This window comes from Sander vitreus, chromosome 14 (assembly GCF_031162955.1).
Source record: "Sander vitreus isolate 19-12246 chromosome 14, sanVit1, whole genome shotgun sequence".
NCBI classification, from domain to species: Eukaryota; Metazoa; Chordata; class Actinopteri; order Perciformes; family Percidae; genus Sander; species Sander vitreus.
Window position 1 is genome coordinate 21,270,528 of NC_135868.1, and position 19,977 is coordinate 21,290,504.

The 19,977-nt window shown below is 40.7% G+C and overlaps 1 protein-coding gene across 2 annotated transcripts in view; it reads right to left on the reverse strand.

The window, feature by feature from the left end:
- Positions 1-19,701, reverse strand: part of fhod3a (formin homology 2 domain containing 3a) — a 61,282-nt gene extending 41,581 nt beyond the window's left edge. For both annotated transcript variants that reach the window (XM_078267497.1, XM_078267496.1), the window contains exons 1-3: positions 19,153-19,701; positions 14,165-14,274; positions 8,145-8,212 (exon numbers count right to left, since the gene is read on the reverse strand). In XM_078267497.1, the coding sequence (XP_078123623.1) occupies positions 8,145-8,212; positions 14,165-14,274; positions 19,153-19,317 (343 nt within the window). In that variant the 5' untranslated portion in view covers positions 19,318-19,701. The remainder of the gene's footprint in view (positions 1-8,144; positions 8,213-14,164; positions 14,275-19,152) is intronic.
- Positions 19,702-19,977: the final 276 nt, after the last annotated feature.

Below are 19,977 nucleotides of genomic sequence, written 5' to 3' on the forward strand. Positions count from 1 at the left end.
TATATAGAAGAACCACAGTGTGTGTTAAACTTAATAGAAAACAGCAGAATTGTACCACCATGGCAACGTTTTCTCTCTTTCTTCACTTTCCTCACCTGTAAGTTGGCGGTCCACAGAGCTACGAAATAACTTGTGGAGCTGCTGGCCAACTGCTGCTGCTGTCTGGCAGGTGCATTTCCTCCTTGCTTTATTTTTCCCTTGTGTTTCCTTCCCTAAGTGTTTTAACATTTCCCTGGAAATCATCCCTCTCCCGTCTCTCTCCACACATCCCCTAAACCCATCATCTCTAAAACCCCACGGCTGGATAAGATGCCAAGCCCGCAGATTCTCCAGTGTGTGTTCTGGATGTTTAGCTTGTGGTAATTGTAATGTTTTATTGCATTATGTAATAGTTTCAAAATGATTAAAACAGACCAGCCAGAGGTTTGTGCAGGCACACTCAGTTGCATATATGAACAAGCCCAGACACAACACTCAGACGCACACACAGCCAAACACACACACACACACACACACACAGCAATGTGTTGTGCCAGTGCACAACAGTTGGGCTGCTCATGTTTGTCAGCATAACTAGAGCCCAGGGAAAACCCCGCCACATCCACAGAGAGCACAACACTGTAACACACAGGATCCACCACACCACAGCAACTGATCACGGTGACAATAGACACACAGCTGCAACACACAACAGGATTACACAGCAAAAACCATAGAATCCATAAATAATCATTGTAGTTTTACTCCAAAAATATATAATTGCTAAGCTTGACAGCTGAGGGTAAGCAGTGCAATATGCACAGTTGTTATTTCTATCTGCATACGGCATATTGCAACAGAGAACATTGAACTTTGTTTAGACCAGGGTCCTCTTCTCTGACCTGATCTACTACTAAACTGTAAGAAAGCAAGAGGGAACGTTATTTACAGTTAGAGACAATTTGAAGAGTGCTACTGCAGTAGGAATGGAGAACAGCTACAGGATAGATGTGTGTTACGGGCTTTTCTACAGCAGCTACTGTTAAGTTATTCCACCACTTCCACTGCTCTACACCTCCATCCCTAATGTCTCATCAGCCCATCTCTCCGTCTCCCACAGCAGTAACTAAGGCATGACTCATGTGGGCGCAATGCTCTCAGTCGCTCCTCCGGGTCTCAGCTGCTGGTGAGGGTAGAGGGGAAACTATTTGAGTGGGGTTTTTTTTCATTCCTTCTTTCTCTCTGTGAAACACAGATGAAAAGAGAGCAGGGCGTCCTGTATTCTGAATGCATAACAGCCGATTTCAGTTAATGATGAGATAGTGAAAACAAAATACAGACACAAACACACATTTGCATGGAAGATATCATGGCTGTGCACAGATAAAACAGATTAAGTGATCCTATTTAACTCACACATGTGCACAGAGAGATCATAAGGCACAATTTCTTGAGCCAAAACCACAGGTGTCTATGAGCACAAAGAGTCACGAACAGTAGCCTATGTGAAGCTGAACAGAGTAAATATAGATTTAGAGATCAGAGCGGGCAGGCCAGGAAAAGAAAGAGGTTGCAGGGGTTAAACAACAGAAGTGGTGAGGGTGTTTGAATAAAACTTAGTTAGGAGACGTGGAGGAGAATTGGAGACAAATGGACAATGTAGAGAAAAGTAATGTAATTAATAGAGGATGAAGGGGAAATGATACCAGATTGAAAAGTAGTTAGAGCATGTTGGCTAAGGTTAGCACAGATATTAGAGGGCAGCGTGTCAGGAAAACCATATAATATGTCTGGAGTTTTACAACTGCGCAGCCACAGATGTACTACTGCCCCCTCCCAGCTTACCCGGACATCACCAAGTATTATCTCCCTGTCACACCATGCCATTACCAGGCCTTATCTCCCACAGCGGGGGGACACCAACACAGTAAATCACTGTTAGAACCAGCTGTAGCCATCTCTTTCTGCAGCATCTCACAGCCAGACTGCTGTCACTACCACTGCACCCCCTGTGACTGAAGCAATACTGAATAGTGACTATTGTTTTTTCACTAGAGACCACCATGTCAGTAAGCTTATATTTACAGAGATATGGATTTGTGTAACTCACTGATTCCATCAAATCCTCAAAATATTGCTTTACAGTGCATACATACAGTCACTATAAACGTTTGTTTTTGTATAGTGGTCTATTATTACTTTTTCGTCCAATCAAAGCAGGATAAAAACATACAACTGGAACTTAGACAAGAAGAAGACAAGGGCAACACAATCTTAGACTCTTTCGTTAAGTTAATGCTAAGCTAATTTGTTATGTAACAACCCAAACTGAAAAAAAATCAAAGAAAGTCAACCTTCACTCCACCTCAACCTCTGGCCCCCGCCTCTTTTTTACAATGGGGGGTGATTAGAGACGGATAATTGGGTCGCAGAAATCCAACAGTAGAAAAGCCACGTTTTTTTTTTTTTATTTTTTTTTTTTTAAAAAGGGCTAAATTCCAGAGGAAAGTGCCAAGGGATTGAACAGGCTCCAAAACACATGCAAGGTCTTTTGTTCTGCACTACGGCTCTTTTGTTTCACCTGCTGTACAACTCATTACGGGGAGCTTTACCTGTCAGATAGCATACCCTCTCTATATTTGATCACTTAAACTGTATTTAATTACTGCATAGCCTTTCACTTCAGGAGAGGCTGGGAAAGCTTTGGGATTCTGTAATGTGCAGTTTAACAGTGTACAAATGAGAAAATTACAGATTGCCAGTGCAGCTTTATATGTGGTTTTATCATTAATCCTAAATGTTTTGCTAACTTTTGACTTACATTTATTAATGTGTCTATATATGAATGTCTTGTATTTCGTTTTTATGTTATGTTTAGAGTAATAGATTATGAAGATCATAAAAAAACCAACCAGCATATAATACTTACAATGGCTATAATCAATGTTTAAAATTAACAATAGTTTGTATGACTGCTTGTATGCGTAAGTTCACCAGGTGGCCAGAAATATGACTCCAAATAAATGCTAATGTTGCATTGTATTTGTTTAGAAAAGGCAACAGTTTGCTAACATTTTTTGTGACCCCACTAACCTTTTATTATGGCGTCACTCACAGATCAAAATATTATATATTATTATAGTATAGTATAGTAGTATAGTAGTAGTAGTAGTAGTAGTAGTATAGTATATTATAAGTACAGATAAAGGCAAGGTATTTCAAGAACTAATGACTGCATATCTGTGAAATACGTTGTGTATATTATCTGGAGCTACATCAATCAGCCAGGGATCCTTATAATAATGTCTGTATATATTAGTATGTTATGAAAAAATTATAAATCCATGAGATTGTCATGGGATTTTATTTAAACTCTCAATATCGGTATTCAGAAATCTAGTATCGATCAGGGTATTCATTGTATTGTCATGGTCCCCAGATGATAAATCATGTTTTAGTTGACCCATTGACTTTTCCTCTGGAGACACTGAAAGGAAAAATGTTCAACTACGCAAAAAATATTCAACTGCATTATTGCACATTTAGAGATGAAGAGGATGATCCATTTGTTTGCCTGCTCTTTTACAATAGGAAGAAAGATGCATACATAGTCACATAATAACACTTACCAAACTCACATTCCTAATAGATAACTGGTTTGACGCTCTCATATTGCGGGATGTAATGAGCACTACTGATGCTGCTTGCAGGGCTGTAGACTTCTAGTCTCGTACTACCTATCAACATTATTCCTTCCAATTATCCTCTATCTTCCACAATCAACCCTCATTCGCCCCTCTCGCTTCCTGTTACTCTCACATTAAGTGAGTAGAGGTTCAGCACTGTGCTGCCTTCCTCGCATGTTTCTGTGCTGTCAACACTTTCTAAAGATAACAACCTTCACTTCACCCCCACCCCTGAACCACCTCTCTCCACCCATCAGCTACGCCCTACAACAACTCTGCTGCGACGGAAACTGCTAAAATTAACCCTTAAACAAGGGCTTCTGATTGGCACTCTGACGGGACTGCAGACCACAGGATCAACTAAGAGAAGGGGAACGAATATATGGAAACTGGGCACACAAGTAGATATTGAGGGGCAAAAGAACAAAAGAAAGAGAGATGTTAAAGTCAATGGGTAAAATGATGAGGCTTAGGCTAAACCTTGTTCACTCAGGACACCTGCCCTGCGAAAAAAACCCCTGATACATTCCTGTTAAACTGACCTCAATCAGTGCCCCCAAACGCAGTGAGTACTGAGCAGAGCTGGATCATTAAAGTGCCACGAAGGCCTCTCCAGTGCAGACACATTGCCTGCAGAGTAGTGCTTACACCAGCAGACAAAGTCACTGCTACGCTGGCCATGCCGATGTGTTCTCCCTTTCATATACAACAGAAAAACTCATTAACTCACACACACATTATCAAACCCTCACTCACACATACGCACATCACAGAACATCCATAATCCCAAAATGGCAAGCCTGAATGTAATTTGATCTTTCCGTTAGCAGCGCTGCCAAGAAATGCAATGGAGAGCTGTGTTTCTCATAGCTACACTGATTTTTTCAACCTTGTGGCACTAGAAGAAGATCAGTGAACGACTGAAGAAGTCCGCAGACCCTAAGATCTCCCTAACATTTGACCTTAATACAATCAAATACTGATCCTTGTTAATCAAACCTGGAAGCTGATAAAGACAGCAAGATTACTGTAGGAAAATGTAAACCAAATAAACCAAATAATGATCATGCATGTGGCATGGTCATGACATGCAATCCTACTATACTGACCAACTAATTGTAAGTCACAGATACTTGATTCCACAAGCAATTTGTATTCTTGATTGTGACAGACTTTTAATTTAGTGGATAGTATGCTGACCACTAGCCCACTACTCAGGCAATTTGGAAGTCAAGGATCCGGAAGGATTAGAGAGCGTTAAAAACTGGCAGATGAGTAGATAGCTGAACCGACTCATTGAAGCAACGCTGAGAGGAGTAGAAAATGGTCAGTACATCTCTAAAGTGAATGGGTCGCTCTGACTCGCTGACGCTATATGATTTTATGTTTGTAAGCAGAATTACACAGTGCCAGTCTGCATTATGAACTCCAATCAGGATCTGGTTGCTGCTTTGCATCTGTGCCATGCTGAAAGGGCAAAATTCAAGTTTCACTTATGCCCTTCAAAAGTAAATGCATCTTACATGGTGATAAGGCAGCCTTTTTCTCCAATAAAAAGTCTGAGTCTGTTCTTATAAGTTCTTTTTCTAATTATGCCAAGACAAGCAAATATAGCCCGGCTATGCTTGTTTATGTGCAAACATATATCTATCTATCTATCTATCTATCTATCTATCTATCTATCTATCTATATATATATATATATATATATATATTTATTAGGGCTGTCATATAATGTCAAATAACGCATTAATTTCGATTAATTAATCTGAGAAAAAAATAACGCGTTAAAAAAAAATAACGCAGATTAATCTATTCCATATTGACGTTTGACCCAGAGCCGTTCTAGCCACCACTGGACTGTAAAATGAAGGAGGGAGACGAGAATGTTCTGCCTGGATTATTAATTGGAACATTTACTTGTAAAAATCTTCCTGCCAACCCTGGCTACCGAAATCTGGCGCCACTGATATGTCTGCGCTTCTCTCTGATGCTCTGAAGACGATACCGGCAACACAAACCCCACTGCACGTGACGCTAGTTAACACTATACTCAACAGCAGCTAACGTTAGCCTACCGCTAGCTAGTAGCTGGATTAAACACGGTTAAAATGCTGACAGCTAACGCTAAACGGTGTAAAGTGTGACTGTGTTTTACTGTAGAGGATTCAACACCGGTATGTAACAATCTGCAGCTGCCGTCGGAGAAACAACACAGACGGTGCGTTCAATGAAACTGGTAAACTACAGCCTCGTGGTGCATTTGAAGTTATTGTAAATGTCCTTTTCCCATCTTCATATATATATATATATATATATATATATATATATATATATATATATATATATATATATATATATATATGTTTGCAGCAGATGGCTGCAGACTCGGGTCAGGTTATCTCATCCCAGTAACAGCAGAGCTTGTCTGTGGGACTAAAGAGAGCCCTCAGTCTAAAGAAGACAGGAACCATATGTCCACAGTAATCTACTAAAGGAGAGTAATATGGGGCAAGTTCCGGGGTTCATGGCCCTTAGATTGGGTAAATGCGAACTGCTATTTACAGCATGTTGCAAAATTAAAAGTGACTTGTATGATAATACAATATACAGTTTAGAATCAACTATTATTTTCTTATTAACTCTATTCTTCTCCATTGTATTACTGCACTGTGAATATGTAAGTTATGTCAAATCCTAAATTAAGAAACTGATGGTGTTTTTTTTATGTGCACGTTTTCTCTCCATAACACCATAAGTCCCACACCTAGTGACCTTTCACCTCGCCACGTTCTCAACCAATCCGGGACACTGATTCTAAGATCCAGAATTAGCACTGCTATCACTGGCATGGAGAATGTTGACCATGCAGACAAGTCATGGAGGAAAGGAGCGAGCGCAGACAAAGTGCGGGGTGATATAAAGAGAGTGAGTTGCAGACAGAAAAAGGAATACATCACTTGTTATATGAATGGGCTGTTGGCCAACTTACGTTTAAGTAAAGAGAAAACGGACACTAAAATCATCCATGTGTTTTCTGTACATTATTTCTTCTAGATCATTAAAATAGACCTACTGTACATTATATGATAAGCCAGTAGGCAAGAAATGCAATGTCAGAGTGAGAAAATGAAATCTTGAAAAAAGCTGTAAGGCTAAATTACGAATAATCTTAAATGATAAGTAGCCAGTTCTGGCAACTGTGCTAGATAAAGGTAAAATGTAGAGGTGCAACGATGTTGTCAACTGTTAAATTAATCGCCAACTATTTTGATAATCGATTAATCGTTTGAGTCATTTTTTTATAAAAAAAAAAATAAGATTTCTCTGATTCCAGCTTGTTAAATGTGAATATCTTCTAGTTTCTTCTCTCCTTTGTGACAGTAAACTGAATATCTTTGAGTTTTTGGACAAAACAAGACATTTGAGGATGTCCTCTTAGGCTTTGGGAAACACTGATCCACATTTTTTTACCATGTTTTGACATTTTTATAGATCAAACAACTAATCGATTAATCGAGAAAATAATCGACAGATTAATCGACTATGAAAAATAATCGTTAATTGCAGCCCTAGTAAAATGTACAATTTTCTGTATATTACAGTACAATACTACGAGTCCACAAAATCTATGTGAGGCTGTATGTAGGCACAGTGATGCTTTGAAATAATGACGTTCACTATCTTAGTTTAGCATGTTCTGCATACGAACATTTGTTAAATAGCACTAAAAACAAAATAAAAGCTAAGACTGATGGTAATGTCATTACTTTTGCAGGTACAAAACCAAACTATTGGACAAACTGAAATTGTGAACTGTGATGGTAGTACAAAATGAAAAGGTCAAGTATCTATAATTCCAAACTAAAAAAAGAGGATGTGTTTGGCTCTGTGTTGTTTGACAGTGTGTCACCCTCTCAACTCCATCTCCAATCATTCCCTCCCTTTCTTCCTACTGTTTCTTTCTTCCTACTCTTATCATAACATATTGTCCCTTTCGTACGGCTATCTTTTTCTTCAAGCACCCCATAACTTTCAATGTTACTCACACCTCCCTCTGTCTCTTCCTCCCTCCCTCCTCTTCACCATTACAAACTGGGAGGAGTTAAGAACATCCCACTGTGAAAACTTCACCAGCCCCAGAGGGGAAAAAACTGAGCTTACACTTACAGCCACATACACACACATAAAAAGCTTCCATTCGCTTTTCTCTCTCTAAACCATGGAGAAGCTTACTGACATGATCACAATACCACGTTGAACTTGGTGAAATTTCACATACCGTAGCAGTCAAACCTGCCTCTGAGTGGGAGGTCTCAGGTCTCAGCCCAGCATGAACCATGTGTAAACCCCTTGACAGCCATCTAAGCGTGTAGTAAAATGTGTTCTTAGGCTTGCTGATGTGTCTGACGGGGCATGTGTGTGTCCAGGGAGAAATTTATGTTAAACACATACATAAACATGTCACACAGCACTCACCAATGCAAGCGTGTACTCGGACGGTCAGCTGGGTCCGCAGAATAATACCATGCTTCTTCCCTCTGGACCTGACAACAAAAGAAGCAAAAGAATATCTTTATGAAAGCAACTAAGCATGTTGTCTAGTTTCTGCACAATAATTTGACTTAAAGCCAAACCTAATTAACTTCTGGAATCAAGTGTAATTTTCTTGGCATTAGTGGAGTGATCTGTCTTGTTCACGAGTTATTCACACTTAATTCTAGAGAGGAATTTACTGCAACAAGTGAAACGGCGTTGGCTAATGCTTTAAGGCAAATTAAAATTAGCTCATAAGACAAAATATGAGGCAATGACATGTTATGATGGACATTTTTTACAATGCAGAGGCAGTTGACAGGATGGGAAAAGTGCAAACAAACAGTGACCTGCATTGGATCTGTACCCCTATCCTGATACACATCTGAGCCTTGAGGACAGAGCGAAAAGTGCAGGAGCAGACACAACACACACACCTCCACATACCACCGTGCCATCTGAGCACACATTCATACACAGCATATTTCCAGTGGGAAAACAAAATGATCCCACGCACACATAAAAGGTAAATTATGATGGTATTTTGAGAGCAACTCAAACTCTCTCTCGTAGCCTTAGTTGTTCTAATCACTGACTTGCATCACTAACATGCTGATAGCATCCAATTCAAGCAGGGAAAGCACTGCTCTGCTAACACACACACACACACACACACCGCTGCAATACACCAGTTATGCATAACGTGCAGCAAGGATAACACCCACCCAAACAAGAGACCAGCTGGCCTCCTATCCTTTTGTTAAGCTGCGTTATCAGCTTTGCTCGGAAATAGAGCAAAATGTTAACACAATCTGCTGAGATGCTGATAAAACTGTTTTTCTTGCAAATTAATTTTTTTTGCCATACCGGTCTGATAATGTTTTGTGTGTTAATAATCTGGCATTGCCAGACCTATCTCCACAGCGCTGCAGAGGAGGGTCTGGCTAGTCGACACAGCATTCCAGAATGGGAAAAAACGGACTCTGGTTTATTGGCATTTCTTTAAACCAATCACAATCGTCATGGGCAGTGCTAAGCCCCGGACACAATGACGGTGCCTCTACAAAATAGCCTCGGGAAGGAACTTGTTTTGGTGGAACGTGTGTACATTCAAAGGTTGTTTTAGTCGTGCAACAGAAAATTCTGATTGGACAGATAGTCTAGCTAGCGGTCTGGATTTACCCTGCAGAGATCTACGGAGCAGTTAACCATATTCCTTAAAAATCCACCGGAGTTTAAAATTCCAAACACAAAGAAAGCGGAACGTGACGGACATCCGGCCGAAAAAGAGGGACATCTGGCGAAATTTCCGTGGGCACCTGAACAATCCCAGGAGTGGAGCGTCGTCGATATAGACTAGTGTGACAATGACAGAGACTTGGGGAGAGTGAGGGTTCCGGCCAGTCAGAGAACAGTGTGAAGAATGTGAAAGAAAATTCAATTATATAATTTAACTGTGAGGATGAGAAGGGCTGTTTAGGATTAACAATACTAGTGAAAGAGAGATAGGATTCATTATATTTTGATTTTTCAAATCACTATTTCAACATAGTATTTTAAATGATACAAAAACACCTTGAATGGCTTGGAGGGACTTTGGTTACTTTGCATCATAATCTACAGCAGTTTGCTCCCAATGTTTCTTTTCACTTTCCTTTAGTGAAAGCATACTCTTGAGCTGTCCTCGTCACCAGAGGACCTTGTTTGTGGTGAGCAGTGTCGCGCCGCAGCTGGAATCACAACACATTTTTGATGGCAGGGAACATAAATTCTGGGTGAAAATCACTTTACACCAATCTACTCATTATAACACATTCTTCAGTGAAAGGCAATTTTTAGTTTTACAGTTCAGGCTTGTCAGTAAAAAGAAGAAGAAAAATAAGCCTTAATGATATACTATTAAAATATACCATGATACTGTGATACAGACAAGCAGATTTGAATGGCCATGCACATTAAGGCAACGTTATTATGACTATTGTGAGACTGGAGAAGCTGCAGCTTCAGTGGGAAAAGACAGTACATATGAATTTATGACAAACAACACAGCTAGTCAATCACAAAATTCACAACCACTATGCCTTTAAAATTTTACAACAGCTGTCATTAACTGCCTGACTTTAAAGCACAGGTAAATGTGTGGTGTAAGGCTGAGATATTGAGTATGACCAGTTTACTAATTTTTGACACTATATAAATAGTATTCTTTCGACAGAGGGAGGACAGAACAGACTTAGTCTGAAGCATCCATCATCAACCTTTGTGATGTATAGCCAAGAAAGTGTCAAACCCGACCCAATGTGTGATTCATTTCCTACAGTCAGTGCAGTATGACCTTGGTTGGATGACAGACAGGCCTGTCCAATCCAACCAGTTCCCCAAGATCTAAACCACTTCAGAAACACACACACACCTTTATACACCTGTCACATGGCTTACCAGGCACATAATAAAGACACAAACACACACATGCTTTGACAAAAAAATGTATGTATACATGGAAACCACACAAACAGACACAGATAACAACCTGGCTCTGTCGTCTGCTATCACTTATCATGATGCTGCCCCTAGCCTACCACAACTCTACACACACACACACACACACTTACTGTACATATGCATCCAGTTAACAGCTGCCATCTCAGTGTAATTCTCAGAGCTCTACATCACAATGCTTTCTCACTTATGTAGGAGCTAACATACGAGAACAAAATGCATCTAAAGTGACTCAGTCTTCACAATAACGGTATTAAAGACACAGTATCTAACGTTAGTTTTGATACTGCGACATTTACTTGGACACTTTAGGGCACTTTGTACAACTTTATTTTTTAATCCGCGATCCCTGTATCCCCACAAATACCTCTTTATTGCAACACGGTTAACAAGTTTCAATAATTTCGAGAGGGTGTCAGGAACGTTTTTCCTTGCACATCTAGAGATACGCTCTCATTTTAATTTGTGCAACTGTCTGCAGGGCTCCGTCCAGCTGTGTCTTCCGGGCGTAACAGCGACGTGAACTTAAGTGTTTATTTAACTACACAAACACGAGGTTGATGATAATCATAAAAAGGCATGGACTACATAATTTTGGTCCACTTCTCCCGGCGCCCTTGTAACGTTACTAGGAATTTACTCACCACTGTCACTACCCGATGTGAGTCGAGTGCAGATGGGAGTTGCGCATGTGTCACTTTGCGACAGTGACCAAATTTCACGTAGATCTGTTTTGCTTCTTAGCCAACATAGACTATATATATTAATATATACAGTCTATGTTAGCCACAGAATAATGAGATAGGTACATTACATAGCAGTAATTTATTATTTAGCGTAAGACATTACATTTTCACGGCATGATCCCTGATGTCAGTTCTAGATTAGAGGCTGAAGTAGCCTACAAGAACCTGCTAACGAGAGACTTCTGTAATGTCAATACAACAAAAATGGACCTACATAACGAAGTTCGTTCACTGCTGGCTACAAGTTACCAATCAAACACAACAAAGGCTGTCACTTGAATGGCGTTTTGAGCTAACGTTAGCAATCAAACAATCATAGATAGCTAAAACACATAGACAGTTAAAGAAATGGACCAACAGATCCCGTTGCTCTGGACGGAGACCAGTGAAGGCTATTAGAAGCACTTTTCTGGTGAGGGCTGAGCGTTACTGCGCAGCCTCCAACTGAGCTTGAAGACGTAGATGTGACGTGAGCAACGTGTCTGAAAGTTGTAAGTCTTCTGGTAGCTGTGCCAAGAGAAATCTCAATCATTCCCAATCTTGCAGAGACGGAGAGCGTAGGTATATGTAAGGAGATAACATAGGCAGAGGCTAATTATTGCTAACTAAAATGCTAGTTAACATTAGTAATTAAACTTAAACAGCTAATGTAAGTTGAAACTGCCTGCGAGCTTCTCCTGTACTATATGGTAATTCCTCTACTATGCGACAGTAAGTTGCATGGTTATGACACAATCGTTAGCCTATTTTTATAAAAACGCTTGTTACGGAGCCATAACGTGAGATACAAGGTAATGGAGCCTTTTATACATTTTCGTGTTTCTTTAGAAATAAACAATGGACAAATAAAGTCTTTAAATGCTTCAGATGTAAAGTTATTCACTGTCAAAGTGACGCCAAAATGAATGGCAGTCAATGGAATGCTAACAGCGGGTGAGTGCTTGTTAGCATCAAAATGGCGCCATAGGAGGTACACGCTGTGGAGAGAGGCTTACCCCCTTGCTAAATCGTTTGCCGGATCCGGATCCCTTGGCGTTATGACAAACTGTTAACATCTGAGCATGCGCAACTCACATCTGCATTCGATTCACATCGGGTAGTGACAACCACTGATAAGGTTATTGTCATATGGTCATGGTTTGAAAGACGCTGTCCTGTAGCTTACTAATGAATAAAAACGTGGTTTAATGTACGTAAACAATGATCAATGATTACCAAATTCTCTCTCATATTGCTCCTCATAACCACTGAAAACTGTCAAAACATCTAACCCAAACTCCAATTATTATGGACGTTATCTGACATTAAGCGTTTCTGCTTCATTAGAGCCTATGTAAGGAAAAAGCTTAACGTGGTTTAATGTACCTAAACAACGATCAATCATCACCAAATTTCTCTCTCGCATTGCTCCTCATAACCACTGAAAACTGTCAAAAAATCGAACCCAAACTCCAATTATTATGGACGTTATCTGACATTAGGTGTTTCTGATTCACATTTTCAGCAGGGCAGCAGAGCGGCTGTGGGTTGACTCCCCGCGGTTCTCATGGGCTTCATAAGTCATAACGTGAAAAAGCTTAACGTGGTTTTATGTACCTTAATATCGATCAATCATCACCACATTTCTGTTTTGATACCCACCGTCCCCACCGAAATCGACGCCTATGACGTTATGCTAGTAACGTCTATGCATGGATGTCTGTGCATGGATGTATAATAAGAACGTAAGTTAGCTATGTTAAACCTAGTTCGCCAATTGTAATTGCTAATTTAACGTTAACATTGCATACAGAAAAAAGACGCTGTTGAAGATAACTAATTAACGTTAGCTAGAATTTGTGCGGCTAGCAATAGTACTAAAGAAGATAACTAACTTTATGTAACACTAACATCATTTTAAACAAAACAAATATGTAGGCTATTACATTATTTGGTCATTTCTTTTCAGTAACTTACATTATAACTCCTCAGTCAAGACTTGCTGCAATTCTTATATACATTTTGAGTTTTTTTTTAGAATTGTTACAAAGAGCTAATTATCATAGCTACAGATTTGATCATTATAATGTTACACGTGGCAACAGCAACACTGAGGTGCTATTTTACACAGAAAAGGCCAAATATTTGGCTATTGTTTAGGCCATAATCTACTAGCTAAATTGAACACAAGGCAAGGTGTGTCAGGATCTAATGTTATGTGGCTTACCACGTCTGCTATACAATTTTCTGAGCAAAATGCAGAGCCATAGCAGCAGATTTTCATTTTCCATTTCTCTTGTTAAGCCAAAGTGAGACACCGCGGTGGGAGATGAAAAAGTTAAAATGCTGTTTCTTCTAGAGCGAGTACACTGAAACATTTTGTCACAACGAAAATCTGAATATCAATTATTGTGTGTGTATATATATATATATATATAAATAAATTAAAATAAAAACAGTGAGAGAGCTGTAGCTGTGGAAGGGAGGGCACATCTGTCCTGCTTTCCAGAACACTTCATACTTTCCATGAACTTGTGCTTCCAAGAAATCCATATCCAGCAGCTTGAGATTCTTCCGATTTTACAAGAATGGAGAAACTTTTGAAAAGATTTGTTTGTGTGTGTGCGCGTGTGTGTGTGTGTGTGTGTGTGTGTGTGTGTGTGTGTGTAGGGGGGGGCACATGGTATCAGTTTATCAGTTTGATACGTTTCACAGGGTATAAATGTGAATCAGTCTCACCCTGTGTCATCCTGCTGAAAGCCCTCCAGCTCGTCCTTTTGCTCAGCCAGAGAGGACTCCAGATCCAGATAGGTGCCATTGTGGGAGAGCTGCAGTGTGCAGTCATCAAGCTATGGAAAATAATGAAAAAATATTTTGAACACAAAAGTCTTAATGAATGAAATAGACCTGAACTAAGATACTGGATTGGATTTAACTGAGTTAAACTGAGTATACCCTAAGGGACAACTTAAAATTGCAATTAGGAATGGAAAATATGATTGAGCGCTTGGTACGTACATAAACCACCCACAGGAATGACATTGGTCTCCGGGCCCACTATTTTTTAAATAATCACTCTGTACAGTATGTCTCTGCATGTGTTTCACACCCTTTTTTGAAACAATTTGAGCACGTAACATAAAGTCAGTTTACAGGGCAAGGATTTCAACATGAGTGTGTACAGTGAACCATGAAAAGGGGGAGAGCCATATGCGGTGTGGCTCTGCTTTCAGCATTACAAAGCTGTTAAGGGAATTAACTAGTAGAGACGTAGCAATAAAGGCTGCAGAACATGAAACCAAAACCAGAGGGAAACAGAAAAAAAGAAAACTTTTAGTGCATTAAAATACCAGCTGTGAGAAACATTTTTTAAATTGTGTACAAAGTGAAGCTACAGCACATTTAAGTCTCTGTATGTTTGTGGAGAGAGCAATCACAGTCATCCCCACCTACTTAATTTACACATGTACATTTATGCACATGAACTTCTCAAGAACAGAGCAATCTTGCGCCTATGTCATCTGTGATGGCATGAGCTAAGGTAGCACTGCAGAGCGGCCTAAGTCAGAATTGACCCGCTATGCTGTGTAATGAGAAACCCTGCTGAGTTTGAGACCAGGTGCACAGTAATATATCTGCACACCACTGGCATTGATGTTTATGGGTACAGTCACAAGTTGATAGCAGGTGCAAGCAGCCATCCCAGCAACAACTCATAAAAAGTAACATACATCATGGCGTTATTGTTACAATAAGCCATGAGCTTTGCAACTGATTGTTAAAGCTGCTGATGTATGAATAGGTGAATGAGATCAGAGTCATGAGTTGAATTAGCATTTAGCACCTCCATAGCATCGTTAGGCCTAACCGAGCCTCTGGTGTGCTGCCAAACGCCCCCTGGCTGTCTGGGGCGGGCTGCATGACGACACTCCCTGACCAGCAGAGACCGCAAATCACAAGACCTGCTGCAGCTCTCTTTCTGTCCCTCCTTCTCAGAGAGACGGACTGTCGGATGGACTCGCAGCATAAATATAACCTTGCTATATTTACTCTGCACTGAGGCAGCACAGGAGCTCAAGGGTGGGTGTATCCAGGGGCTGGGAGTTAAGGGGGGGTTACTGTCAAGGCCAAAGTGTTGCAAAGGAGAAGCTGACTGTCATCCATATGGCAATGAACTTTGCAGTACTACACTAAGCAACTCCAAGCTTAGAAGAAGGAATTATGAGCCATAAGCAAATGAGGTGAGTCTGGGTTCTGCTCCAGTTTCCCCTCACCCCCCTCACAACAACATTAATCCATCTGTGCCAAATAGCTAATCCGCAAAGCAAAACACATTGTTCTTAGACACATCCCTGGTTGAAATTCAGTCAGTAAAGCCAAATAAAATACTGTCAACATAACCATATTTTACAAGGTAGACCACTGTAATATAGACGAGATAGGGAAAATTTAAGGAAGCGTCTTGCAAGATGAGAATGACAAATAAAAAGATAGTAAGTGGACCTTGAGTGGACGTTTACCTTTACTAAGCTAAAAGCTGATCTTACAATGGCAGGATGCTCACAGTGACAACATGCTGATGTTTAGTAGGTGTAATGTTTACCAAGTTCACATCTTACTTTTAATTAGCACTAAACATAAAGTACAGCTGGGGCTGATGGATGGATACAAAATGGAAGGGATCACCAAAGCTGGTACATTAGCCTACATCCTAAGAAGGACATGAATGTGCATGCCAAATGTCAATCCAAAATGTTTTGCCAATCCATCTAATAGTTGAGTTAGTCTGAGCCAAAGTAGTGGACTATCATACCAATTCTGCCTTCCCCAGAGCCTGCTTGGTTTCTAGCATGGCTAAAAATATGAACTAAGAAGAAAACATGAGCATTCTATTGCAAAAATGTTAAGCGCCATCTTTGTAGTCGGGGGGGTTAATCATGCCCTGCCCCACTGCCCCGCTTTTTATGTAGCAGTAAGACAAAAGCATGTCTTGTGCCTAATCCGCTAACATTATTCAGCTTTTTTTTTTCTTTTTTTTTCCCAATATTCCAGTTTTACTTAATTACAGTGATCTTTGTCTGAGGCTTTGTTTATTTCTCTGAAAATCCCCCCATTCTGTCTAACACACATCCCAAGACAGAGCCAAACCTCCAGCTGCTTTCTTTTGCTGCTCCACTTTATCTACACACATTACTCAATCATACAAATACTGCTTGGAGAGCAAGAAGAAGTGAGCCCCGGACCACTCTGTAACACAATACATTAACAGCTCCCCCTCCAAAGGGTGTCTCTTTCCTAAAACACTTCGCTTGGGTAATATTAGTAATAACATAACAAAACACATCATGCTGGACGGAGCCGGCAGAGAGGTGGCTCCAGAAGGAACCACAGGCTCTTCACACTCAAGGCTCCGGGACGGGCCAGGGATACACTTAGTGGCTGGCTAGTATATACTTTACACTCATTTAATCAAAAGAACAAAAACGTGGGGGTAGGGGAGTAATTACTTCCACATTAAAACAACACCAAGCCTGCTGGCGATCACGGTGGGTCTACACTTAACAATAACCTTACGTAACTTAAACGATGAGTTTTTAAGAACTTTTTTGTGTCAAAATCAGAGCCACAGAGGAGTAGGCTCTTTAAAGAGCGTGGAGGAGGGTGTGTTCTACACGGCTATTAAATCTCCCAATGGTGCTTTAATGGGAAGCCTTTGGTAATGAAATACAAGTTGAGCTGTGAAGTGTAGGCTTTGTTGTTTTGAGAGGAATGGGAGTTTTTCCCCTGCAAAACTGTGGCTGTTTCACTGATGCTGAGACTTCTGCATTGAGCTGGACATCTATGCATCATTTTGAAGGGGTTGCTTGTCTTCGTGCTTTACTCACTAATCTTTACACTTTAACATTCAAATGTTCAACTTTGAAAAGTGATAATATATTCTGTGAGAATCAAAAGCAACTTCTTTGTTTAGCAGTTTGGATAGAATGACATATCCCATGCAAACGAACCAGTGATGCACTGATTTAGCCCTGGCAATTTAGCCTAACCGTGTGTGTGTGTGTGTGTGTGTGTGTGTGTGTGTGTGTGTGTGTGTGTGTGTGTGTGTGTGTGTGTGTGTGTGTTTGACTCTACAAACTGGTGCATGGTCAGAGAGGTGGAAGAGGAGTTGGAGGAAGAGGTCAGGAAAACCACGGCACCCAAAGTGAGGAGAACAAAGTGTTGCAGGGATCCAGGCCCTCGGCCGCAGGAATTCTGGGACAAGTGACCTATACTTTACATGCAGCGCAGCCGCCAGCCATACACAGAGTTCTACCATCACAACATAATAATACAGTAGGCTTTTCTCAGAGAAGAGCACAAGTGGTTAAGACAAAAAGAGAGAAAGGCTGCTTTAACAAAGAAAGACTGAGAAATGGCTCAGGAAATTGTCAAACGCTTGCTAGCTTTGGCATTTTCCAATAATATAATAACATTCAACACCAACTTTTAGATCTGGACAGTCTGACGGGCAAATTTGCAACCGTTCCGTTTCATCCCTATAATCCAAGCAGAATATCCAGTTGCCATTGTGCACAGGCTTCCTACTGATGTGAACAAAATTGCAAACACGGACGCAGGCTGTGCCATCTGTCTGTGTATAGGTTGTAATCATGAGCTTTTCTGTGCTGTGGGACATTTTTCATTTGTTTTGTGGCTTTTAAAGATGGGGCAGCAAAAGATCTATTTGGTCTGGAAAACCACTCTGCTGTTGAACGCTGGTTTGCTGTCAGTGTTGTGTGCCAGCAGCGGAACTCCCTTCTCTCTGTGTCTCACTTTTATTTTCAATTCAATCAACTATTTTTTTTTTTGTGTGACTCACCCTTGTCACTAAGGAACGTGTTTTTTTTAATTGAATTTAATTGACTGAAATTCACTAAGAATGAACATCTCTATCATACACACATGGTGATCTGACTCGCCACTAAATTTGATCATCTGTGATTCAGGCTTTTCGCTGGGAACCAGAGCTTTCACTGACTGCCACAGTTATCTGGTTGCACTGCCTTTGCACACCTGTCACTGCGACAGAGTGCAAAACATATTCAGAAATAAGAAATGATTATTTAATTTGAGACAGGGATTTATTCTTATTTCTAGCCTCCTCAAAAAGAGAGGTCAAAGTGTTAGAATCAGCTTCAAGGTCTCTTACAGCTGGTGGAGATCCAGCATATTTCTCAATGGCTCTTCAACAGAGCATATGTATGCCAGCATGGGATTTATTCCAAATATTTAGTCCAAAACAAATTAAATCCATGTGTAATGTTGCCATGGGCTTTGAAGGAAACATTTTCAACCTTGTTTCAGTCCTCAGGCTGGAGAACCAATCAGTTGTGCTTGCATGTGTTCTCAAAATAGCCTCTGAATGATGGGTATGGATGTTTATTTGCAGTAGGCTTGAAGTGTAAAACAGCAGCCAAAACAATCCGATGTAGCCCTGATTTAAACCTATGTATTCACAAGAATGTGTATTTGAATCTAAACAATAAAACTATTTACAAGGCTTAAGTTTTTATTAAGATTTGTGGTTGTTCTTATGCTGTTTTTTTTTTTTATTTATTTTTTTTTTATATTGCTTTATTTTGTGATATATCCTTGTAAAAAATCCTATATTCGCAATATAGGCTATCACACATAATGGTACATAAGTTAAGTCTAGTATGAGTTGTTTACCAAGCTGGTAATCCTACCTTGTGTGGAGCTCTGAGGAGCCGGTGGACGCCTGCTAACTGGTTGATGAGTGGGACATCCTCCCTGAAGGTGTACAGCGGGGGTCTAGTCGGTTCTGGGAAATTCGTGCTGTTGAACGGATCGGTGTCATCTAAAAACTGAACCCTGCAGACAAGCGTGGCCATGGTGCATCCATGCAAGTATCTCTTCTGAGGGGACAGCCCGGTTTAATGAGAGCTGTAGCGGCTATGGCTCGGGTCGCTGGGCTCTCCTCTCCTGCTGGTAACGACAACAAACCCGGGTCGCCAAGTGCTCTCCGGTGCGCAGCCTGTCCTCCCGCAGGACAGGGGTAGGAGCGGGGGGTGCTGGAAGCCGAAAAGGTGGCACTAAGGAACCGGTCAAGTATCTTGTCTCGCCTCCTTGTTGTGGCTGTGCTCGCCCTCAGCTTTGTTGGTGTGTTATTCTCGGAGAGGCAGGTGGCCAGTGATAAAGCGGCGGCAGCAGGCGGACTCCAGCTTGCTGCCGGAGAGTGAAGGATCAGCGCAGCTTGGGACAGCCGCTGTGCTGTCTGTCTGAGTCCCACTAAACCCCCCTCTGCCTCATCGCTCCCTCCTCCCCCTCCCTTCAGATCACTGTCTCCGACTTAGCAGAGGCTTCCTATATAAAAATGAACTGCACCAGATAGATAGGCCTACTTTATTTTATCTTATACTTTATCTCCTAGGGCAAATTCGTATTTAAATGTATTTGTAATGAATTAATAAAATATGAACATAGGCTATACAGTATATAGGCTACATAATTGCCGTAAGAACATTAGAGAAAAAGCAACATCATTAGCCTAA